The sequence below is a fragment of the Delphinapterus leucas genome, chromosome 1 (genome assembly GCF_059928025.1).
Source record: "Delphinapterus leucas isolate spDelLeu-1000000601 "Yukka" chromosome 1, BTC_Dleu_Yukka2, whole genome shotgun sequence".
Taxonomy (NCBI): domain Eukaryota; kingdom Metazoa; phylum Chordata; class Mammalia; order Artiodactyla; family Monodontidae; genus Delphinapterus; species Delphinapterus leucas.
In genome coordinates this window covers 46,207,943-46,234,853 of record NC_143129.1, presented here as the reverse complement: position 1 = coordinate 46,234,853, position 26,911 = coordinate 46,207,943, and the positions used below count along the sequence as shown (strand labels likewise).

The window sequence follows — 26,911 nt, the reverse complement described above, 5'->3', positions numbered from 1 at the left end:
GAAATATTTTGCAAATTCATAGTATGAAAAGTGAGTACGTCAAATTTCTGTAAATCCAGAAAAACCTTAGAGGAGAAGATGATATGTGGCATACATTTAAAGAATGAGTACGGGTTTGATGGAGGAAGGTGGATTGGGAATGGGTCGTAAGCATTAGGGATAGTTTAGTATAGGAAAAAGAATAATACCCTCTCATCAAGTCAGCATACAGGGACTTCCCTGGCGGTCCAGTGGTTAGATTCCGCGCTTCCAATGCAGGGGCTGCGGGTTCAGTCCCTGCTTGGGGAACTAAGATCCCACATGCCCCGCAGCATGGCAAAAAAAAAAAAAAAAAAAAGTCAGCACTACATTATAGTGTTTCCCTGATATGCTACGTGCTTTATTTTCTCAAAAATGGATAACCAAAATATGATATCAAGAGTTTTTATGTATGATAATGCTACACTTATCTGGTGTTTATATATTTAGCCACTTCACCCTGGATGGTGCAGTACCTTACACATAGTAATTACATAATGAATTGCTGGTGAATCTAATTAAGCCTCTTCTGAGCATCACAAATTCAGAAATAAGCTAGAAGTGTGTAGAAAAACTTCTAAGCTCTATGAAAATAGGTCTCCCCAAACACATATATTATACTTTGCTCCAGACAGTTTTTTAAATATTTATTTATTTATTTAGCTGCACCAGGTCTTAGTTACAGCACACGGGATCTTTGTTGTGGCATGAGTACTCTTAGTTGTGGCATGCATGTGGGATCTAGTTCCCTGACGTGGGATCTAGTTACCTGACCAGGGATCGAACCCAGGGCCCTCTGCACTGGGAGCACAGAGTCTTAACCACTGGACCATCAGGGAAGTCCCCTCCAGACAGTTTTATATACAAAACATATTTTTGTTTTTCATATTCTGTGTAATTGTCTAGTTTTTTCTGGAAACACCCTTGGTTTTTCTGAGCAGAGAGATGGAAAAAAGCAGGCACTGGAACCCTAGGAAGAATTGGGAATGGGGATTGGCCACAACAAGGTTGAGACAAAATAAACAATGATCAGAACAACTTAAGGAAGAAACTAACCTAATATCTTAGAGTGTCACTGGAGGCGAAGACAGGAGAGATTTACAAATTCATTTCTGAAGAGCAAAAATTTTTTCCCTGTTTGATAGTAATAAAAATCTATAACATGGGGGAAGGGGAGAGAAAAAAAGTATTAATGTTAAAGAAAATCTCTTGGGACTTTGCTACTAAACATTTTTGACAAGATATTTCCAAGAATATTAAAAATATTTTACATGTACTCTAGGGAACTTAAAAGTAAAGCTTAATTATAATCAATTCAATTCTGTAAATTAGCTAAGAAAATTGTTACTTAGTTTGCATTTAGAATAATTTAGTCTAAAGACTGAAAGTGTACAGATTATTTTGGGGAGCTTCTGTAATTGTGTTGGCTGGAAAATTATTAGCAAATTGACCATACTGAAAGGAAGAACCTTCTTATATTTAGTCATGGGTTTTGGGCTTTCCTAAAAATGCTTCTAGGTTCCTCTTTTCAGTCTCCAAGTTATCCTCTTTCCTCTCTTTCCCTCACAACTAAGATCCAGTCTATCAGAATGTCCTGTTAGCTTTCAGATTTTTCCGTGAATGTGTGCACCTCTCATCGATATCCCACAGTTGAATCTCATCAAACTCCCTTGTCCAGACTCTACAGGAGTCTCCTGACTTATTTCCTATAGTCTTTTTGTCACTGGAGCCAGCAGGTTTTTTTTTTTAAGTAAATAAGATCATGACTCTCCCTTTTTGAAAACTATCTAATGATGTTCCATCCCAAACTACTACTTAACCAAGCTCAAGGCCTTTCTTATATGTCCTCTGCCTCTCTCTGCAATTTTCAGCCACACTGACCTTGCCACAGTTCTCTGAACATGCCAAACATGTTCCCACCTCAGGGCCTTTGTCCTTTTTCTCCTCATCACCTGGAGTACTCTGCCACTCATCTTCACATGGTTTATTCCCTCACATTATCAGCTCTTTGCTCAAATTTCACCTCCTTGGAGCTGCTTTTCCTGACCCTGTTGAGCTTCTCTAGTCTCTTACTCTTCTTCCTAACCTTATCACCAGTTGCATTTGTACATATGCACATATACATATGCATATGTATTATATATCTTCCCCATTCAAGTAAGCTTCGTGAGGGTCTCTTACTTCTCTATCTCCAGGACGGTGCCTGGCAAGTAAGTAGTAGGTGCTCAGTAAATACTCACTGATGATGAATGAATGAGCTTTTCGGGTACAATTAGAGCAATTTTTTTCTGCAGGGGGAAGGGTTTATTTATGTAAGTGCTAATAACTTACTTTTTCCAGTATGGTCAAAAGGGGAAGTAAGTGGGGGGAAATCACTATTCTAGCCTATGATTGGGACTTACTCTAGAAGCAGTTATTTCTATTTAATTTTGCAGCCTTTAAATTTCAGATGTGACTGTACTTGCTCTATGTGTGTCTACCTTCTAGGGAAAATCTCATCGTGACCAACAGCTTCTTCTTCTCAAGAAGCACCTAGAAAATAATTACAGGAACAGAGATCGAAAATGGATTGTTCTGTTTCCAGAAGGGGGCTTCCTCAGGAAGAGGCGAGAAACCAGTCAGGCATTTGCCAAGAAAAATAACTTGCCATTTCTTACACATGTCACTTTGCCAAGGATTGGGGCAACAAAAATTATTCTGAGTGCACTTGTAGCACGACAGGAAAATGGAAGTCCAGCAGGAGGAGATGCTAAGGAATTAGGTATGATGGTTTTTAGCATTTTTTTCTTTTCTTGGAATTAAAGGATTTTCTGGAGTTCCAGAAGATAACATTGTTCTTTTTTATATTTATAATTTTTGTCAAACAGAAATAATACTGAGGGAGAAGATGAAAATATAACTTTTTAATGTTTCTACAAAAGTAGTCCATGCTTACAATAATTTATTCAAATAATATAGGAATGTATAAAGTCGAAGGTATCTCTCCCTTACTGTACACCTTACTCGTGGCCATTCCCACTGCTGCAGTCAACATTCCTGTAAATATCCTTACAGATTTGTGGAACATGTCTGTAGTATTAATTCGTAGAAGTGGAATTGCTGGATTAAAAGATACAGGAATAGAAATGACAAATTTGAGAAACTAGTCATAGATATGCAAATGGAATTATAATGATTTATATTTTTTGCAGTTATCAAATTTAGAAAGTTTTTTTGTTTTTAATACAGAGAATGAGTTTAATGAAGTTTGGCAGTATTTACTAAGAGTCTTAAAATGTTGATAAATTACTCAGTTATTCTACTGCAAATAATACTTATCAAAAGGGAATGATCTGAAATACTGGCAAAGTAGTTTATCACAGCATTATTTCTAATGGCAAGAAATTGGAAATAGCCAGAAGAGAGAACAGATAAGTAATTATTAAATATCCATCTAACAGAATACAACACAGCCATTACAAATGATGTTTATTGGCTTGGAAAATTCTTATGCTCTATAATATTAACGGGGTGGGAGAAACATACAACTCTTGTGTAAACAATATGAGCTCAAATATGTAAATAATAAGGCAGTAGAAAATCAGTGAAAGGAAAGATTTCAGAATATTAGCAGTGATTGCTTCTCTGAGTTGTAACATTATGGATAATTTTTCTCCATTTCTTAATACTTTTCTGAATTAAAAAAATATAGTGAGTATGTATTACTTTTATGGCCAGTAAAAAGTAAACCATACTCAAAGATGCAACTGTGGACTTCCCTGGTGGTGCAGTGGTTAAGAATCCGCCTGCCAATGCAGGGGACATGGGTTTGATCCCTGGTCCGGGAAGATCCCACATGCCACGGAGCAACTAAGCTCATGTGCCACAACTACTGAGGCCTATGCTCTAGAGCCCGTGAGCCACAACTACTGAAGCCTGCGCACCTAGAACCTGTGCTCTGCAACAAGGGAAGCCACCACAATGAGAAGCCCAGGCACCGCAACGAAGCCACAACTAGAGAAAGACCGCACGCAGCAACGAAGACCCAATGCAGCCAAAAATAAATAAATAAATAAATAAATTTATTTTAAAAAACAAACAAAACTGAACAAAAAAGATGCAACTGTCTTGGAGATAGCCTAGTGAATTGTGCATATTTGCAGAAGATATTTGTGCCAACAGCATGAAGACTGTTTTGAACTACTTTATCCAAGACACTATGAAAGTTTGGTGATAAATTATAAATTAAAAAGCCGAAAGAAACTTACTAGGCCTGTTTCCGTAACAACATTTTGCTATTTCTTTTAATATTCTTCAGATAAAATAAAATGGGAATGATTGGCCCTCAGAAATATGTGTTATTTTAGGTGATGGTAAGGACCAAACATGGAAATAATGCCCGTGAGATTGTGCTGAGCTTTCCTTTCACTTGTTTTTTCCAAACAGCTGCCTGGCAGTCAGCTCTCTTAATGTTTCATCATCTATTAAAAAGACGAATTGAAAGAGTCTTTTAATAGAAAAGGAAGGTTCAGAATAGCTTCACTGCTGGAGAGACACTGTGGCAATGTCAGCCAAGCCAAAGCTTGAAGGCAAAGGTCTTCCAAATAGGATTAATTGCACTAATAAATACCGCTGCTTTTAAGTAGTTTTACCCAGTCAATACCCTGTGGTCTAGACCTCAGAGAAATGAATGGGCACTTGTCATACTGATTACACGAGAGGGAAGAAAAATGGTTTTTTCTTTTGGAGAGAAGCAATCTCTGTTTATAACCAAAGTGAAATTGTTTATTACTTATCTTACCTTAGTTAAAATTTAGGCCTCTCGCCTTCTGAGATGGCCCACACTCTGTCTGTGGAGTGTGATTCTCCCAGGGCCAGTCTTGCTTTTCGAGATGGACAGCATTCTGTCTATGGAATGTGTATCTCTCTAAATAAATCCACTTCTTACCTATCAAGAAAAAATTTTTTATTCTAGCAGTTCAGGAAAATCATAAGAAATTTTAGAAAACCGTATACCCCCAAACTAGTTTTACTTAGATTTTACCATTTGCTTCTCTGCTTTGGTATGGACATTTTGTGTTTTATTTTCTTTAGTATTCATACTCACTATTTAGTATATTATTCCATATAAACACAAACCATGCCTTCATGTCTGTTTTAATGTGCGGTCAGTCCCTACACATATAAAAATTAAGTTGTATCTAATTAACTTTAAGTTTTTATATATTTATTTATTTTGGCCGCCCCGTGCGGCACGTGGGATCTTAGTTCCCCGACCAGGGATTGAACCTGTGCCCCCTGAAATGGAAGTGCGGAGTCTTAACCACTGGACCGCCAGGGAAGTCCCTCTAATTAACTTTAAAAGGATTAGTATTTTTTTGTTTATTGTATGATTTAATAGATATTAAACTGAACTCTGGTGATTTTTCCCAACCATTTTATTATAAAAATTTTCAAACATACATAAAAGTTGAAATAATTTTGCAGTTAATATCCATGAGCTGGCCAACTAGATTTTATAATTAACACTTTACTATATTTGCTTTATCACATCTCTCTCCATCCTTCTATCCATCTATTAGCCCATCTTGGTTGTTTTTTTTTAATGCATTTCAAAGTAAGTTGCAGACATCGGTGTACTTTACCCCTAAACATTGTAGCATGTACATCACTGGTAGCTTGTTAAAATGTGTCTCTTTACATACATTCTGTTCCTTTAGCAATATGTTATTTAAAAATTAAATTTTTTAAGCTTATGTCTTATATGATTATTTCTTCCCCTTCAGAATGTTGTCTAAAATTTTAAAAGAATTTAAGGCCAGTTTTTAATTATTTGATATTTTAAGTAAAATATTATTGATTCCTACTGTACATTTGGCCTTATATTTAAAAATAAGTTTTATTTTTTTAGGGATCCTTTAAATACTTCAAACAAAGGATAGACCATTACACTTTTAAAGTCTAGCTATCAGCGTTCTCTTTGAGAATTCCCGTCTCAATTCTTTTTTTTTAACATCTTTATTGGGGTATAATTGCTTTACAATGGTGTGTTAGTTTCTGCTTTACAACAAAATGAATCAGTTATATATACACATATGTTCCCATATCTCTTCCCTCTTGCGTCTCCCTCCCTCCCACGCTCCCTATCCCACCCCTCCAGGCGGTCACAAAGCACCGAGCTGATCTCCCTGTGCTATGCGGCTGCTTCCCCCTAGCTATCTACCTTATGTTTGGTAGTGTATACATGTCCATGCTTCTTGCTCAACTTTGTACTCCGTGCTGGGAATAAAAACAGCGCACAGAGGACCAAAGTAAACAGAACTTCCCCAGCCCCTCTCACAACGGTAGTTACCTGTTGTACCTACCAAAGGGTAGACAGATTTATTGCTTTATTTTTATATAACTCTTGCTAAAATGGGAGGAGTTTTTTGTTTGTTTTGAACAAGAGCGGCAACTGATGATCATGTGCATCAATAAAATGCTTAATTTTATTGCCTTATTTCAATATTTATTAATGCCTCCCAAGTATCAGAAAACTTGGTGTTTGTATTATATGGTGTTATATTTAGGGAGTGGAGTTTTTTGTTTTAAGGTCTGCTTTTCGCTTTTGTGATGTGATACTTTAGCTACTGACTTTTTTTGTAGGCCAGTTTTTATGAGTGATAAAATGTAAATTAGACCTTGATACTGCATAATTGTATTGAATGCTTAAATGATGCATGTCCAATAAACGATAGCACTCTGTTGTTTAATTTGTTTGAGATTCAGCCATTTTATAATGTAATAGGAAATGCTTAATTTCATCCTAAGTGCATCATATAGAACAGTAACGCCAAAGTTCATTCTCTTAAAGCAAAGGATATATCAGTATGCTTTATAATTCTATACTATGTTATTTGCTGCAAATAATATAAAAATTGATCCAATTTTATTTTGTTCTCAGACAGCAGATCAAAAGGCCTCCAGTGGATAATAGATACAACCATAGCTTATCCCAAAGCTGAACCCATAGATATTCAAACCTGGATCCTTGGATACAGGAAACCAGTAGTCACACATGTACATTACAGGTAAGAATTACACATTAGTACTCAGCGTAAAGCCAACATAAAGTACTATCTCAGGACATTGTGAATGTTTTAATATTAAATTATAATTGATAGTGAAAACAGTTGGCTCAAAATCATTCTTATGCTGAATTTTTAATATGAAAATATCATTTGAAGTAGTTATTTTCACTGAGTGATAAAAGTCTCTAAAAACGGCATTCTAGAGGCACTATGAGAGTATTTGATCGCCTGACACTCTTGAGTGAAAGTAATTAGCTTAAAGGGCAAATATCAAGGATAAATATGTACTCAACTGGGGTAAGTAGATTTGTATTAATAGAAATGGAATTTGTTTTTAAATCATTAAGTCATGTAAGGTTTTCTAAATGATTGAATTGATAATTTAGCAATGACTTACACTTCCAAATTTTTAATATTTTAATATGCCTATGTCTTTTGCATGAACAACAGCAAAACCATTTATTGACTATTCTGCAACAGCTCCTTGAGATTTTTTTAATATAGACCTTTCTTTGTTTAAAGTGTTTGAGGTAAATGTGTATAGGTATTCATATCAAAAAATGATGCTGATAGGACCTGGATAGAATTGATTGCTTTATAAGCCATTTATCTCCTCGTCAAAGATCTCAACACATGGCAACTAAGTTACTAAGGGAGTAGTTGGTCCCAAGGAAGATCACAATTGCCACAAAAGCCTGCCTTTAAAGAGGAAAACTACTCAAATTACATATCCATTGGAAGTAAACAGGTAACATATTTTCATAGGTGTAAACCATTAGAGTTGTCAAATATAAAAACAAAGTTAGGGCTTCCCTGGTGGCGCAGTGGTTGAGAGTCCGCCTGCCGATGCAGGGGACACGGGTTCTTATCCAGGTCCGGGAAGATCCCACATGCCGCGGAGCAGCTGGGCCCGTGAGCCATGGCCGCTGAGCCTGTGCGTCCAGAGCCTGTGCTCCGCAACGGGAGAGGCCACAACAGTGAGAGGCCCGCGTACCGCAAAAAAAAAAAAAAGTTAACCATCACAATAGTCTACATAGAAAACCCAAGAAACTGAGTTCACCTTCTATTTATAGAGTTTAGCAATCTTGATATAAAATCATCACAGAAAAAAATCAATATTATCCCTTTTTACTGACATAAATAGAAAATGTAATTTTTTTAAAGATACTTATCTGAGAAGCAAGAAGACTATAAAGTATCTACCAATAAAACTTAAGAAAAAATGTAGAAGACTTTTATGAAGGAAAATATAAAACTGCATCGAAGAACATAAAAGACCTGAATAAGTGGAAAGGGATACTATGTTCATAGAGGGGAAGGCTGAAAATTATAGAGATGTCAGTTCTCCCAAATTAATCTATAAATTTAACATAATTGCAAATACATTATATCCAGGAGGATTATGATCAGAATCCAGGAGGGTTTTTCTGGAAACTTGACAAATGGTTCTAAAATTCATTTGAGAGAGTAAAGATAAATGAATAGCTAAGCTAGTGTTGAAGATGAACAAGACAGAGGAATTCTTCCTACCAGATGTCAAGGCTTAGTGTAATTAAAGCAGTGTGGTATGAGGGCAGGGTCAGATCAATGGAAAGATTAGAAAAGCCACATTTACTTGGGAACATGTGTATGATTGATGATTTTCTAATTATATTTCTTATAGTTGATAGTTATAAAGGTGATATTTGAAGCCCATCCCATAAAGTAGTGTTACTTCTTAGATACTGCATTTAAATTCTGAAAAACACAATCAGCGAGTTATCATATACCATATTTCACCCATTAAGATACATATTTTTTCACATGTTAACATCTCTGAAACTGAGAGGCATCTTAAAAACCAGTATAATAAAGGCTTAGTTATAATTTAATTGTATATTTGGCATGCAGCACTTAAAAGTCCAAAAAGTAATTGCTACCTCTCCCCTGTCCCCCCCCCCATCCCCCCAAAAAAGGCAGCGCAGTGACTGCTGAATGGTTGGTATTTGACTGTTGACAGTGAATGCCTCTGGGGAGGGAATCTTACTTCTCTTTGTACTATTTTAGGCCTTTTTTTTTTACAGTGTGAATGTATTAATTGAAAAAAGAAATTGCCCACAATTTAGAATTTTGGTTTAATAACCATTTGAGTAATTGCAACAAAAGCATTTTCGTCAGGTAGTTATAAGAATTTAATAAGTTCACATTTAAAATGCATACTATTTAATAGATACCAAATAGATTTTACCCCTTTAAATCAAGGTATTGAAATGCTCAAATTATATAATCTAGATTTTCATATTCTAGTGTTTCACCCATAATTTTTGTGAGGCTTAAATTTCTATAATAATTTTTTAGTATAAAATCTAGAATAAAGTAGAATATAATTAATATAGTAAAAATCAGTTATTCAACATAATGAGGTTTCACGTCACCTTCTCCCAGTAACACTAAAGTGGTTCACACCTAAGTGGTATACACAGGTAGTAATGATGCCGGTTTAGAGGTTTACCACCCTCAGCCCTGGCCCCCAAATTACTTACCTGGGAGTGAGGTCATTAGATTGCCTCTTGAACTAAAAGTGGCTTTTTTCCCCAGGAGAAGGAGACATTGTCCTGTCTTCAGTTTTTCTTATGGGCCTTTTGTCTATCAGCACTTACAATTATTGCTCATTTCACCTCTACTTCTGATTCTCTTCTTCCTGTCTGCTTTTCTTGTCATCTCTTGTTTTCTATTGCTTTGCCTCTGGGCCCTAGCTTTTCCCTGGAAAAGGCTGGATGTTTTAGTCATAAGTCACTATTCAAAGCTTCCAGTTGGAAAATGGAAAGTTACACATTAAATTTAATCTTCAAGTTTTTAGTTCTGCTTGACTGATTTTGTTTATGTTCACCACCCCCAAGTTCTTTTTTCTTTTCTGCCCCAGCAGTTGTTTTCCCTTTTCTTTAAGAAGCATTTTAGTTTGGCACCATTCAGGGTGCTGATGGTATTAAATAAGTGGTCTTAATTGAGGTTTGACTGTATTATGGATTGAATTCTGTGTTTCTGTAATGAAGTTGAAGATTTGAAAGAGGTGAATCATCATTTCAAATAAGATAAAATCTCTATCCTCTAGTTAGAAGATATGCTTAATTTCTTCTCAAATGTTTATAAGAAGTTATAGATATACATGAAAGAAATTTTTAATGTTAACATAGAACCAAGACATAACCTAAAATCTGATTTGCTAAGTCATTTTTCAATATATGAATCTGGACATAATAAGCTTTGGAAATGAAGTGCTCTATCCCACCTTGTTGGCCCTCTGGGGGCTCACCATGTCTTTTTTCACTTTCAGATTTCTCTAGAGTCAAGGACAATGCCTGCCATTGGTATTCAAAAAATGCTTTTCGTTTTCTAATTAAGTTTTGTTGGAAATATTATGTCCCCCAAATTTTCAAAAAAATTCTTAGAGTTTAAATTTTAAGTGAATAGTGGTTAAGCATAACTCTCACTGATCATTATTTATATTTTAGTTACATAAAGTCATTGGATTGGATCTGAGAAGTAGAAAGGGCTAGCTAGGTCTTTTTGTCTAACCTTCCATTTAATACAGGAATACACACACAAACACACAGAGATTACTTAAGTATAGACCTTCTCTAGGAGCCTGTTTCTAGTCCTCTCTTTTTTTCCTGTGGAGGTTGAGTCCATAATAGGAGACTATGTAGCAGTGGATCCTCTGTAGGTGTACCTCTAGCTCTCAGTCTTTCTGCCAGGTTCCAAATCCTCACTTAACTTCCTTGCCTCCACCTGGATACCCTGTTGCTTCTTCAAACCTAATATGTCTAGAACTGAACTCATTTTCCTTCACACCAACTTGTTTCTCCTGGCTTTCCAATTGGGGTTTATGGTGACATCATTCTGCCCTCACCCAGAATAAAAATTTTGGAGTTCTTTGACTCTTACACTTTAAAATTTTATCCTCTCTCTCAAATCCAGCCGCCATTTCCTATGAAAGGTACCTCTGCAATGTTTGTTTCTATTCCCTCTTCTTATTTCAATGCCATAGCCTAGCTCAGATTTCATTACTTCTTACCTGGAGTATATTTGCCTATTAAATATTCCCTTTATTGACAACCCTCAGAATGGGAGAAAATATTTGCAAACAAAGCAACTGACAAAGGATTAATCTCTTAAATATACAAGCAGCTCATGCAGCTCAATATCAGAAAAACAAACAGCCCAATCCAAAAATGGGTGGAAGGCCTAAATAGACATTTCTCCAAAGAAGACATACAGATTGCCAACAAACACATGAAAGGATGCTCAACATCACTAATCATTAGAGAAATGCAAATCAAAACCACAATGGGGTATCACCTCATACTGGTCAGAATGGCCATCATCAAAAAATCTACAAACAATAAATGCTGGAGAGGATGTGGAGAAAAGGGAACCCTCTTGCACTGTTGGTGAGAATGTAAATTGATACAGCCACTATGGGGAACAGTATGGAGGTTCCTTAAAAAACTAAAAATAGAACTACCGTATGACCCAGCAATCCCACTACTGGGCATATACTCTGAGAAAACCATCTGTCATACAGAATGAAGTAAGTCAGAAAGAAGAAAACAAATACCGTATGCTAACACATATATATGGAATCTAAAAAAAAAACAAAAACAAATGGTTCTGATGAACCCTAGGGGCAGGACAGAAATAAAGATGCAGACGTAGAGAGTGAACTTGAGGGCATGGGGAGGGGGAAGGATAAGCTGGGATGAAGTGAGAGAGTAGCACTGACATATATGCACTACCAAATGTAAAATAGATAGCTAGTGGGAAGCAGCACATAGCACAGGGAGATCAGCTCAGTGCTTTGTGACCACCTGGAGGGGTGGGATAGGGAGGGTGGGAGGGAGGAGTATGGGGATATATGTACACATATAACTGACTCACTTTGTTATACAGCAGAAACTAACACCATTGTAAAGCAATTATACTCCAATAAAGATGTTAAAAAATATATTCCCTTTATTGATATTGATACTTCACCCTGTGTTATTTCACTGCTATTCTCTTCCTAAAGCATGGTACCTTTTTTTTTTGTTTCTTTTCTTGTTTCTTTATTCCTTTGTTTCTGTCTTTTTTCTTTTCTTTTTTTTGTTATAGACATTGGTGGGACACTTGGCAAAATTTGAATGAAATCTGTAGATTGTAGATTAGGTAATAGTATCAGTGTTGATTTCCTGATTTTGATCATTGCAGCATGGTTATATAAGAGACTGTTCTTGTATTTAGAAAATGCTCATGGGAGTGTTCAGGGGGCACACCATCTGTAACTTACTCTCAAAAATTGAGGAAAGATCATATATATACATATATGTATATATATATACATATATCAGAAAATATATACATCAGAAAATATATATATGGAGAAAAAGAATGATAAAGTAAATATGGGAAATAATGATATTTGGGGAATCTGGGTGAAGCATATATATGAATTCTTTGTACTATTTTTGTAACTTTTCTTTGAGTCTGAAATTATTTCAAAATAAAAATTATTTTAAAAGTCATTAGGGAGATATGGAAAAATCTCTGTACCTTCCCCTCAATTTTGCTGTGAACCTTAAACTACTCTAAAAAAAAAAAGCCTTAAGAAAAATTTTTAAATGTCATTAGACTCATGGAAAACATAATAGTGATTCTCTTAAGCAAATATACCAATCTTATATTTTGCTTACTGGATAGTTCAGTTCATTCAGCAAGCATCTGTGTCTCAAAGGACGTAATACGATAAAAGATATAATAAATAAATTTGAGGTGTAAACAATGCCATCTCATTGTTTATGCCCTCAAGTGGCATGTTAGTTTGCTATGGCTTTGACTCTTTCAAGGAGCAGGACTCAAGGGGAAGGCGTAACAGGCTCAATTGTCCCTGACTGTGAAGGGAAGCAGTAGTCTAGGTGCTGAGTATTTGCCATCTCCCTTTCTACAGAAACCTTAAAAAGTCACTCAAAATTCTCTCCTATATGACCCTAGGTTTGCTACCTTAGAGCCTTGGTTTATTCCTCTATTAAAGTGGAAAAAAGTTTATATCTGAGTTGCTGAAATTTTTTTTCACATAGCTGAGTGGGGTTTTTTTTAAACCTTTCTAGTGGATGCAGGAGGAAGCTACAAATATTACGTTTTAGAATGTTGAGGATGAGGCCTGAGCAGCTTACCTAAGGACAATGGCTCAAAGCAAAACTTCTGGGAATTGAGTGCTGGGAGATCTTCTGATACGTTAAATTTGACAGGATCTGTTCTTGTCCATAAATCTATCTTTGGTGACAAGTAGTTTCCGCATTTCTGAGTTATTCTTGTCATACCAGCCCTGGTGGTGTCAGTTAACTGTACCTGTGGTATTGTGGCTGTCTCCAGATGGCACCTCATCATGTTTTATGCTGGCGGATTACTTTGCATTTAATTCAGTTCAGCAAACTTGAGTTCCCACAAAGGAGCAGGCACTGATGTGCACATGGGTATGCAAAGATGAGCATAGCACAGTCTGATAGAGGAAACAGACACATAAGAAAATAAATAGAACATAAACTAATAAGCATAGTTATGAAGGACAGAGTTGGCACTGAGGAGGAGTTATTAACTGTAGGAGAGGAGGAGGAGGAAGCCAAAGGAGCAGAGGACAAAGGTAGAAGAAAGCCAAATCCTTATCTTCCTTAGTAGGAAGTCAATGAATACACTTTAAATTGGACAGTCTAGCATGTTTATAAGCAATGTGGAAGTGAACAGCAAAAGAAAGCTGAAAGGGGTTGTATCTGGGGAACAGGGATCTGACGAGGGAAAAAATAGGTCTATTATTTTGCATTGTGAACCTTGTACTGCTCTGATTCTTGAAAGCTATATGCATATTGTTAAAAATTTGTTTTAAGTTTTTTAAACCTACTGACTCTTTTAGGACAGCTCAAGTGATGCCTTTTCCGTGTAGCCTATGTCATAAGTAGACATGCACACCTCTTCATTTAAACTTACACAGAAATTGTTTAGACTCCTTATATAACATTTACCACATTCTGATTTTAGACTTTTTGCTTGTCTGATCCCTCTGCTAGGTTATTAGGTTTTAGAAAGCCCAAACAGTTTATCTTCTTCAGTGCTTATTAGCTCCTAATATGTGGTTGGCATAATTGAATTGAGGATTTAGCCATGGTGTTTGTTAGCTCACGTTTGGGAGTCTTTGTGGCATGAAAATTCTAGTGAGAATGTATAAGGTGCCAGCTAAGCATTATTTTATATCTTTTTTTTGAAAGTATAATTTATCTAGTGCTCTTAAATCTAATACTGTGGATTTTGGTGGAATACTCTGTGTTTAAGAGCACATTCTGGATTACTGATAATAATTTTTATTTCTTGAAAATTAAGAGCTAAGTTTTCATTGGATAGCTATTGGTATTGGAAAGATTTGTTTCTGTTATTTATTTATATCCCACAAGAACTCCTTTTATTTGATTCCAAGAGGACTGGTATTCAGTGCATTTGACACTCTGCCATATTAGAAGATTAGTTGTTTTAATATTTTAATCCCATGGTGACCAAAGAATCGGAGTAATAGAGGTAGATTGCCCTTGAGGGAGCATTTGGTCTGCCCTCCTGGCTGCCTCCTAAGGCAAGAGAATGTCCCAGCTGCTCTAGGCGAATGGAAGGGTAGGTTTTCGGTTAAAACACAGCCCCACTCCCACACTCACCCCATTTAAAGCAATAGGTACTTCACCAACCTCACCACATTCTTTCAAGAGTTTAATTGGTAAACCCAAACTTCCTCTATTAATTCAGCCTTATATTCAATGTCACTTTTCTCCTTATAAAGCTGCTTTAAGTACTATTTCAGGAAATCAGGAAATTCTTTTTCTTTCTTCCTTCCTTCCTTCCTTCCTTCCTTCCTTCCTTCCTTCCTTCCTTTCTTTCTTCCTTTCTTTCTTTCATTTATTATTGGCTGGGTTGGGTCTTTGTTGCTGTGCGCGGGCTTTCTCTAGTTGTGGCGAGCGGGGGCTACTCTTCATTCCTACTCTTCATTGAGTCTTTGTTGCTGTGCACGGGCTTCTCATTGCTGTGGCTTCTCTAGTTGTGGAGCACGGGCTCTAGGCGCGTGGGCTTCAGTAGTTGTGGCACGCAAGCTCAGCAGTTGTGGCTTGCAGGCTCTAGAGCGCAGGCTCAGTAGTTGTGGCTCATGGGCTTAGCTGCTCCGCAGCATGTGGATCTTCCCAGACCGGGGCTTGAGCCCTTGTCCCCTGCATTGGCAGGTGGATTCTTAACCACTGCGCCACTAGGGAAGCCCAAGGATATTCTTTATCTCTATGGTTCTTTCTTAGTTATCCTTAGGTTGATTAGACCTGCTTTTATATTTATAGAAATAGTATATTTTTAGAGGTTAAAAAGTAATACAGGGCTTCCCTGGTGGCGCAGTGGTTGAGAGTCCGCCTGCCGATGCAGGGGACACGGTTCGTGCCCCGGTCCGGGAAGATCCCACATGCCGCGGAGCGGCTGGGCCCGTGAGCCATGGCCGCTGAGCCTGCATGTCCGGAGCCTGTGCTCCGCAACGGGAGAGGCCACAACAGTGAGAGGCCCGCGTACCGCAAAAAAAAAAAAATAATAATAATACAAATAATTTCCCAAACCATTGGACTGTACCTAGTGTGGTAGAGGTGAATAGTTTAAAGAGCACTACTTATATTACAAAACTGTGTTAAGACAGTATTAAATTATCTAAAAGTAAAAAGTCAGTAATTTGTAATACCATTCATTTAAAAAATAAAATTTGATTTTTAAGTTTAAATTTTTAAAACATTCCCTAAATCAACTATACTACAATTTAAAAAAAAAAAAAAAGCACTTCCACGGAAGAAACAAACAAACAAAACATTCCACTAGTATCAGGATGATGTTAACTGACTTTCCTAAAAATCCAAATATTAAGGACATTTAATTTGGCAAAAAGAAAAATAAACAAATGATTAAATTTCCTGAATAGTTATATTTCCTGCATAGCTCTGGGCATCTCCTTGTGTCCGCTGGCTTTATTCTGCTGGAGTCTGCCTCATACATACATAGTTCAGGGGTTACCCAGAGATCTGAGTGGGGATTATACTCAGAAGTCGTGGCTCCCACTCAGTGCTTACTTCTTTCTGGGATTCCTCACTTTACAACTGCTATGGTCACCCTAATCTCTGTCCTCCGATTCTTCAACCAGTAAGACTTACATAGGGGAACTATTCTCAGGTTAAAAGCTATAAAAACTGGAAAACCAGTGCCATTCCTGTCTGCCAAGTGTTGACTCTGCTCCAATCTGCCTGCCTTTAGTCACTCTCCAGTGCCTTCCACTAATTACTTTTTGCATTTTGTCCAGAATTTATAACTGTTACCTATGAATTACTCTACAATTACAAGAAGCAGAACTCCTCTCATTTTTTTTTTTTTTTTTTTGCGGTATGCGGGCCTCTCACTGTTGTGGCCTCTCCCGTTGCGCAGCACAGGCTCCAGATGCGCAGGCTCAGCGGCCATGGCTCATGGGCCCAGCCGCTCCACGGCATGTGGGATCTTCCCGGACCAGGGCACGAACCCGTGTCCCCTGCATCGGCAGGCGGACTCTCAACCACTGCGCCACCAGGGAAGCCCCTCTCTCATTTTATTTTAATGGATGTTAAAGATCACAGGGAGAGGTGACTTTTAAGAGGTGAAAGAATAGATTTTGCTCTTAAGTATGCCCCCCGTTAACTTCTCTGGCCTTTTAAAGTAGTGCTGCATTGTGCCAAAATGACTATAAACATAGGCACCAAAGTCACATGGCAGTACTTACTCACATGTTTATCTATGATTCAGAATATTTTTATTAAGGTTAATATTAAAATGAAAACATAACATATCTATTTTCTTAAAGAGAGCTCATAGATGGATTCCCAAGAATGTGTCCCCAAATTGGCATATCCCAGTTGTGAAACACTGCTAGCCATCTTCTATACCTAATCAGAGCCTTCTGATTTTATTATTCTCCAGCTTAAAAATCTTTCTGTGAGAGGCATTCTCATAAATTGCTAGTATAAAGCGGTCTAATCTTTATGAAGACAATGTAGCAACATCTTTCAAAATTACTAATACATTTAGCCTTTGACTTAGCAGTTTCACTTCTGGAGTTTTATCCTATAGATATACACATATGAATGGACATTTGCACGGTGTTATTCATTGTAACATTGTTTATAATAACAAAAGATGAGAAACTGCCCATCAGTAGTGAGTAGAGGAATTTAATGTTTACTGTGTATTAAGAGATTGCAATGAAATTAGAAAATATTTTTAACAGAATGATAATGAAAATATGATCTATAAAAATGTATGGGATACACCTTAATCTGTGTTTAGAGGAAAATTTATAGCCTTAAAAGCTTCCATTAGAAGAGAAGAAAATTGAAAATCAGCGATCTAAATATCTATCTCAAGAAATTAGAAAAAGAAAAGTAAATGCAATCCAAAGATAGTAGAAGACAGGGGATAATAAAGGAGAATTTACTGAAATAGAAAACATACAATAGAAGGAATAATGACACCAAAAATAATTGGTTTTTTGAAAACACTGTAAACTTGATCAGCTCCTGGCAAGGCTGATCAAGGGGGAAAAAAAGGTCCATGTTACTGATATCAGGAACGAAAAAGGGGACGTTATCTCAGATCCTACAGCCATTAAAAAGAAAAATTAAAGGACATTAAGTGCAGTTATTTCAGAGCATCAAAAAGAGGGAATACTTCCTAGCTTGTTTTATGAGACCAGCATAACTTGGATACCAAAACCTGAACCAGGGATGTTATAAGAAAGGAAAATTTATAGGCAAATCTCTTACATGATTATAAATATAAGACTAACCCACCAAAATATTTTAAATGCATCATATTATATACCGAGAGCATACATTCCAGGAATGAAAGTTCGGTTTAACATTCAAAATCAGTCCCTTTAATTAATCACATTAACAGAATAAAGGGAGAAATTATATAAGCATTTCGGTAGATGGAAAAAGTTGATAAAATGCAACCCTTATTCATGATAAAAAAGAAAACTCTTGGGCTTCCCTGGTGGCGCAGTGGTTGAGAGCCCGCCTGCCGATGCAGGGGACACGGGTTCGTGCCCCAGTCCGGGAAGATCCCACATGCCGCCAAGCGGCTGGGCCCGTGAGCCATGGCCGCTGAGCCTGCGTGTCTGGAGCCTGTGCTCCGCAACGGGAGAGGCCACAACAGTGAGAGGAGCGCGTACCGCAAAAAAACAAAAACAAAAACAAAAAAACAACTTCACCTGTTCCAAAAACCATTCCTACTTAAACCTACAAACATGGGGAGACAGGTATTTCTCAATAATTATTTGTAGATATAGGATAATCTAAAGCTAAGTTGTGGTTCTGAATGATTTTGACTTCTGAATTAAAGTAGTTTTTGCTTTTTTTCTGACTCTTGATAGGATCTTTCCAATTAAAGATATACCCCTGGAGACTGATAACCTTGCTGACTGGCTCTATCAGCGTTTTATTGAAAAAGAGGACCTCTTATCACATTTTTATGAAACAGGTACACAGAGTCCTATTATACATGTTCCTGATGTTATGATACTTTCAAAGATGTACTTTAGGGGAGATAACCATTTTTCGATTCTTCAGATACCCTAAAGGAATCACAGTATTTCTGTATTTAAGAATTTCAGCTTAGAATTTTTATAAAGACAAATTTATGTGAAATTTATTCAGGCTCTTCATCAGCCAGTGTGGAAAGATCACATGGTGAGTATCCCTTGTATAAATGGATCTAGTTCAAGAGAGCACACAGTCTGGAAGACGGCCAGCATACATTTACGATTATATGGTCTGTTTTATGAGATAGCAAGTATCATTCATGTGTTGGCATTGTACTTGATTGTGTGACTGATACCTTCACCATACAGTTGTTTCAGGTCACTTTTGACTGCATTTTCAGGGACTTCCCTGGTGGTCCAGGAGTTAAGACTCCATACTTCTACTGCAGGGGGCGTGAGTTCAATCCCTGGTTGGGGAACTAAGATCCTGCATGCTGTGCGGCCAAATAAATCAATAACTGCATTTTCACAAGCTTTATTCTTTTCTTTACATGGAGGGATAAAGTTTACATGTTAAGTTTGCATGGATATAACCTTATTACATTTTTCTCCTAGGGAGACATTTACCCTAAGATCCCTTTTCTATACTCAATATTCTCTACGTTCTGTGACAACTACAATGAGCGAAAAAGACCTAGGAGGCAGGGAGGGGAGAGGGAAGAAAAAAAGGAAGTTAGGAAAGAAGGAAATAACATTGGTAGAACACCAGGCATACCAAAGTGCTTTCACAGTTAGCTGTGCCATGGATCTATTTTCTAGACCCTGCAATAGGGATAAAAAGATGAAGAGAAAGTTGTCCCGGGCCTGAGAATAGCCATGGGGTTTTAGATTAGTACAGGCCCAATTTTCTTCCCACCTAGACTTTTTTGGTACAGAATTAAAGTAGATATTGAATCAGACTATAGAAGGTCTAATACTAATAAGCAAAGGCTGATACTGTTAATTACCTCTAAGGATTTTCTCTTTATGTTTAGGGTTGTTTCACTTTGTCCTCAATAGGATTCCTTCCTCAACTTTCCGACCCTGGGGCTTTGGAGTAGTGCATATTAATATGACAGAAGTAAGACATTGTGTATGCCATTAGAATTCCTAGTAAGACTAGTTGAACAAGATGCCTCTCTCTGCTGTGTGCATTCCTTGGTCTTACTCTAGAAATTTCTTTCAAGATGAGATAGGATGGCTATCTAAGAAGGCATCAAGTGATTAAAAGGCCAGCAAGATCTGTCTTCTTTTTCAATCTCAATCTCTTTATGATATTTGGCCTAAATAGTAGCAACAATAATAGAAACTCTTTTTAAGAAAGCTATTTGTATAACAGACCTTGAAACTTAAAAGCGTTCTCTGTAAATTGTTTGTGAGAAGCAAATCCTCTCTTGAATCAGCTTATCCTAGGGGATTATCAGCAAGGACAAAGACTATTTGAAATGCTGAAGAGTGTTTTCAGGATGACCTTAGGTAGTATTGCTCCAAAGTGTTTGGCCTTCCTTTCCAGAAGAGAATTTACAGACATCTGTTTACTTTGTGTTTCTCCTTTTTATTATTAAGACATATTCCATAAACCATATTGCCTTTTGAAAATAATATCAGAAATTTACAACCCCTTTTGTGGCAAAAACATTTAATTTGTAAATAGAAGAATTAGTATAAAATATGCTATTCTGGAAATATTTTCTTTTTTATTGGCCTCGCCACATGGCTTACAGGATCTTAGTTCCCCGACCAGGGATTGAACCCAGGCCCTTGGCACAGAGGGCACAGAGTCCTAACCACTGGACCGCTAGGGAATTCCCTGGAAATTATTTAATTGAGTCACACATCCTGTGTCCTGGCCATTGTGGAAATCTATAGGGATGCAGTGGAAAACAATGCAGCCATAGTGCCTTCTGTCATGCAGCTTATATTCCAGCAGGAGACAGAGAGTAAACCAGTCTGTAGAAAAAAGAAAAGGTAGATTGCAATCAATACAGATTGTGGAAAGTGCCAAGAAGGAAATAAACACGGAGATAAGAGTGACTGACGGGGGAAGGGGAGACTAGATGGGTGGTATTTTTCTGATACTGGAAGAATGCAAGGAGCCTGCCATTCACTGAGGTGGAGGAGGAGCGTACCAGCCAGAGAATAAAGGCAGGAAAAGGCTTAGCGGTTTGAAAATTGTATTTCAAATGGTATCTCTCTTTAAGAGCAACAAGAAGTCACAGAAGATGCTTTAAAAAAAAACAAGAGCAAAAAACTCTAGTTAAACTAATGTTCAACTTTTATTCTAGGACACCTACCACCACAGTAAAACAAGTTAATATTTCTGTCTTGTCTTTTAGGGGCTTTTCCACCTCCCAAGGGCCATGAGGAAGCTGTTTCCAGGGAAATGACGCTCAGCAATACGTGGCTATTTCTCATACAGTCTTTTGCATTTTTGTCAGGCTATATGTGGTACAGCATCTTTCAGTATTTTTACCATTGCCTGTTTTAGGAATTGACTTGGACTTGTCAAGGTCACCACTGGAGCTTGGACTTTCATAAGCGTGCATTGTTTTACATGTACAAATCAGAATATAAAAAAAAAGGAAAAGGAAATTCAATGGATGGATTAATATTTATCCCCCTTTGGGATATTTTAAAACTCTACTAAAATGAGGATCAATAATATAATGACCTGCAAATATGTTTTAAGGACTTTTCATGTTTTAAAAAGATACACTCCACCACACATTTAAGCAAACATCACTTTTGGAGAAGAGGAAATCATAAAATCATCCTAGAAGACTCTCTGAGACAAATTCTGTTGCCACCAGATATACCTGTTAATCTAGTTCAAGCTCAGAAAGTTGTACGCATCCGTTCCTTTTAGCTAGTAGTCTCTGTTAGGCAGTGCTGTAGAGCGCCCTCATCTCCACCAACTCTTGCTGTGTTACTGGTAACCTCGAGGGGAGCTGGTTGGCACCTTCTGAAGAACTCTTTCCCTGTTGTTCGCAGCGACACTCCGGTCCTCCACAGCTACATGAAGCTCAGTGTCAAGCATACTCTGGGGGACAAAGCAGTGTCCACTGGACATATTCTGGTACTAGAATGTGTTCTTCAGAAAGAACAGCTCAGTCCAATGCTGTGTTTACATGCACTAGTGCTTCCCCTTGTATGAGGGGTGGGTCATTTGATTTATCTTCTTGTGTAGAAGACATATCATAGGGTGATGATTGTCTTTTACAGGATGCACTTTTGTCAGATGCATATATAGCAAAGGATTCGTACTATAACCTAAAAACAAAGTGTAATCAGTGAGTGGGATTTTTGAGAGGCTGCCTGTCTGCACGTGGGTCTGTGCTCTGGCGCTCTCCAGCGCTGCCTGCATTGGGCACCAACCACACTGAGGCTTCCGTCCCACTCAGAGCCTTTTTTTTTTTTTTCCCTCCATTTTGCATATTAGCATTAAATGCATATGGGGATGGTTGAAACAAATTAAGGTAAGACATTTGAATGATCAATTTAAGGTGAAATAGACTAGTTTATTAGAAAAATAAGAGATAAGCCAGGCGCTGGCTTCCAGTGGTGACAAGTTGTCACATGGCACCCCCGGAACCTGTGTTCCCTTAGCACATCAAGGAGCTGCCCATGTCAGAGTGGTGTAACCAGGAGAGAGACCAGCAAAAAGGCTTCTCAGTCTCTTCCAATTGCCTTTGGAAAGGATAAAGTCAAGTTTCTATTTCTAGAAAACTTCTTTTTCTTAAATGTGTCACTATGTTCATGTGATTGACCTCATAGTAGAACCAAACACTTCTCAGAAAGTGCTGGCATGCCATCAGCCCATCACCTGCACTCCCAGTGTTGAGAGAGAGGCTACTTTTTAGCTTGGGACTACAAAACTATTTAGATCCTAGTGAGTCAGTGGTAGTTATCTGTGATGTGAGCATTGTAGGTTCCCCTATCGCCACCAATCGTACAAATGACAATTTTGAGAAGTAGCCAGAAAATAAAAGTAAAGGCTAGCGTTATCTTTTTTTTCAATAAACCAAAAAAACTGGAAAGATGTGAATTTTCTCCCAGCTATGTGGGAAAGGCAAAGCAACACCAAATCAAAGCCCACAGCATCTTCATCTTTAGGGTTAATTCAATGCCTATGTGAAATAGAATGATGCGTTACCTGAAATACCTCATTGAATATTAGACTACTACTGGTGAAATGCAGAAGACAGTGTTAATGTGTTTAGTTTGGTAATGGTTGTTATAAGATGCAGTTTTTTGGAAACCTAAGCATTTCCTTATGTGTTTTACAGTGACAGTGAATAGGTGAAGCCAATCTCAATATAGAGGTATGGATAATGATAGGAAGACGGATAGAAGCTTAAAGATGCTTTTGTTCGAGGCCCAGCAAACACTACTTGACAAGATGAATTGAAATTGTTCATTTGAGAGATTAGTCAGCCATCTGGAGGATAAGTTGCTCACTGTCGAGTATGGCATGCACAGTCCTAGCCAATAGACCTTTTCCTCGTTGCTAAGCAAGCCACAGATAGCGTGGCCAGTTCTCCCATCCAAGAAAAAAAGAAAGAGAGAGGAATGCATACATGCATATATAAATGTGGTTTAGGGCCACTTTTGCCATCACTGTGCTCCAAAGGAACGTGGTATTGTTTAATATACTGTATATGTTAAACAGACTATTATGTAAGATGCTTTACTTTTCAAGCGCAGTCATTTCAGCAGTCTGTAGAGTGACAAATACCGGTAGATGTGTGAGTTAACTTTTGAAAATAGATCTGTGAGTTGTAAATAGATGTGTATTTGATCTGCCCTATCCCTCTTTGATTCTTCATCAACATGTTCTCTCTCTTCTGTTGGCAAAATGTTTGAGAGCATTGATAGTGCTTTCCGCTATCAGTAACTGGAGTTCTCCTGCTTGTACTAGAGAATGTAAAGAGAGAATCCATGTTTTTATATGGCAATCAGGGAAGCAGCAATATGCCACTGTACAGAACTGAATTAAAAGTCCTAATTTGTATTTTCTTTGCAAAGTGAGATCAAAGGATGTTTAGAAAATATACATTTTGTCAAGGGGAAGGAAAATAAAACTGTGCCAGTTTTATGCCTTGTAGAATCTCAGCACTTCTTGGTCTCAGCTGATCTGCCTAGATTCACACAGCAGAGAGGGTTGAGAACTCCCTGCTGGACCCTGGTCTCAACGAGTCGCAGTGAGGGGAGCATCTGCTTGGCCACAGGCAGGCGCAGTGACTACAGAAGTGACCACCCCAGCAGTTCATGCTTAACTTCAGAAACTCTCATTGGTGTTGAAATATACAGATATTGTGGAGAAACCTATATGCCAGTAGAAGGTAAAGGAAAATTACAGAATGGAAAATGATGTTTTGGGTGGGCAAACGAGTTGAGAATCTAAATAGATTTTTTTTAAAGCTAGTTATGAATTCAGATCTGTCATGTTATTAAGTAGTTGTTAATATTACAACCAACCCTTACTTTTCCACAGTAAAAGAACTAGAGATTACTGGATAGTTAATCCAGTAATAAGTCACAGTAAGCCAAAACTCTAATTGTATTTAGGTGTTTGAGTTTTTATTGTCATCAAACTTTTTTTCTTCTAGGGATGCATATTAATTTAAAAAAATGATTTGAGTTTATTAGTTTCTATTGCCTATATATTTATGACTGTTAATGAGTAGTGAAAAGATTTGGAAAGACAGCTTCAGGAAGAGGAAAACACAAAAGCCTAAATAATCCATGGGCTAGAAAAGGAATCCATGAATAATCAAGAGTTGGCGGTACTGTAATTTTTCTCGAGCCTTTTTGTGAAAATGAAACGTTAAATCACCAGATGTAAACCTCAGAACATCCCTGTAGCGTTAATAGTGTTTGGATCGGTGTTAAGAATGCCTCTCATTCTTTGCTCACGTTACTCACTTCTGGTGGATTTGTCTTAGTAACGTTTCTTGACAATCACTTCCCTACAGACTGTTCTGAACTATTGGGACCTGGTTATAATCGTAGAAAGTTAATCATGGATAGCCTTATTGGATTCTTTTTATATTTAAGAAATTTTTATTTGCATTGCTGAATAGGAAGAGTCAGCTATTTCCTTCATTACATAGGACCTCCTTCCAGAGTTACCATTATGAGTATGTCAGCTCTGGTCCACAAAGGATGGATAAAAATGGTTCTTCTTATTTTTTTGCAATGTAGTGCTGTGAATTTTACATCTGTTAACATGAAAGGCAAAGTCAAAGCCACCCTGGGCAGCAAGTATACTGGTTCACTTTATGAGACAGTAGAGACTAATACCTTTGGGACCAAAACCACCTAAGTTGGACATTTCTCAGTCACAGAGGGGCCAGGTGTTCTCTGGAACAGTCGCCGGTTGGTGCTTTATTGTAATCGTTTTGCATGGGTACCCAACAATTAGGAACTGGACCCTGGGGATAAGCTGAGGGTGCTGAACTGTTGGGGGAGGCTGACTGTAGCTATATGGAAAATAAAATAAGGGTTTTTCTGCAAATTTCCATTTGAGGATTTTTACATTTAATATTTTTTTAAAACAGTTAAAAGAGCAAAAAAAAGTTTTAAGTGTAATCTAGTTGCGAGGTATGCACACATATTTTGAATGGCTTTATTTTTATTGTGTAAAACTGTTGAACACATGACTGTGATGCACAAATTCTTTACATGTAAGGAGTCTATGCATTTTACAGTAACTCATTTCATGATTGGGTAATGAAACAGTTGTACATTGAATTGCCATTGTTGTATTAAGTGCTTTCATTTTCTTTACAGTTATTACAAAGTTGTATTTATTTTATACAGGTGGATTTTCATTTTCCTGATGCCATAATGTTTACTTTAGCTTGTTGACCTGTCTTTCTTTGTGTATCTGCATGTTGTAATATATGATAAGAATGAATGTAAAGGCTGTGGCAACTGTAATTAAATTTTGCAAAGGGCTGGTCACATGTGGATCTGGTTTATGAATGCATTTGGGATTATTTTCGTAACCAGATCACCTTTTCAGAAATTTAGATGTGAACACCAAAAGAAGCATTTTCTCAACAAAAATTAATAGCTGGTTCTATTTTTTTTAACCTAGAAAAAATAAAGTTGATTTTTTTCAAGTAAAGTGCTTTTAATTCTTAGTAGTGGGGATGGGTGGTTGTATTTTACTGGAGATATTTAGGCATTAACATCTGTGGACGTGTATCATGGCAGTTGGATGCTGAGGGCAAACTGAAAATCCAAATGAAAAAACATTGTCCTTCCTCCTTTGGCTTTAAACTATTCCCCCCACTCCTTCCCACTTTCCCCATCCAGTGGTATACTGGTAAATGTTGAATAGACTGCTCTCCTAGAAAAAGAATTCTGTATTCAAGTGTGCATACGTTTGTTAAAATTTTGCTGATAGCAAGGACATATAAACACAGTTAACAAATAATAAAATATACTTTATAGCCCATATAGCCAGTTGATTCTCCCAGAATACTTTAATTGATTTTTGCTGAACTCTTGTAGCCAGTCTATGATTGCAGTTCAACCATGATTTAAAAAATGGAATTACATCGTAATCCACTTATTTCTCAAATTTATTGTCATTCAATCTGATACATGATCTGTTAAACTATTTCTTACCCTTGTACAAATTATACTCATTAAAGTGAACCACTTTTAGGTTCAGCACTCATTGTAAGCTTATATAATTTAATTTTAATAACAACTGTTTAGCAACTGCTGGCAAAACTCTAAAATTTAACAATCAGCTGTAGGGAGCCAGTAGGGGCTGTCCAGCACACCACTGCCCTGTGCTGTTTTTTTTTGTTTGTTTGTTTGTTTTGGCGGTACGCGGGCCTCTGTGGCCTCTCCAGTTGCCGAGCACAGACAGGCCCCGGATGCGCAGGCTCAGCGGCCATGGCTCACGGGCCCAGCCGCTCCGCGGCATGTGGGATCTTCCCGGACCGGGGCACGAACCCGTGTCCCCTGCATCGGCAGGCGGACTCTCAACCACTGCGCCAGCAGGGCCTTGTGCTTTTTTTTTTTTAATGTAACTGTTAGTGTTGAGTAAACTCACTGCTCTCAGGAAATTCCTATCACTGACCCTTTAAAGGGTAGGAAAGCATTAATATCTGTCCTACAGAGCGTGCTTTTGATTTGAAGAATTTGACAACAGCAAATCTTTCCTGAAGTGCATGGGAAGCTTGCATATTTCTAAATTTTGTTCTTTGCT

The 26,911-nt window shown here is 37.5% G+C and overlaps 1 protein-coding gene across 3 annotated transcripts in view; it reads left to right on the top strand.

Annotated features, from left to right (window-relative positions):
• Positions 1 to 25,813, top strand: part of LPGAT1 (lysophosphatidylglycerol acyltransferase 1) — a 64,358-nt gene extending 38,545 nt beyond the window's left edge. For all 3 annotated transcript variants that reach the window (XM_089909501.1, XM_022593438.3, XM_022593435.3), the window contains 4 exons: positions 2,506 to 2,779; positions 6,941 to 7,067; positions 18,535 to 18,641; positions 21,018 to 25,813. In XM_089909501.1, the coding sequence (XP_089765627.1) occupies positions 2,506 to 2,779; positions 6,941 to 7,067; positions 18,535 to 18,641; positions 21,018 to 21,169 (660 nt within the window). In that variant the 3' untranslated portion in view covers positions 21,170 to 25,813. The remainder of the gene's footprint in view (positions 1 to 2,505; positions 2,780 to 6,940; positions 7,068 to 18,534; positions 18,642 to 21,017) is intronic.
• The last annotated feature ends 1,098 nt before the right edge of the window (positions 25,814 to 26,911 follow it).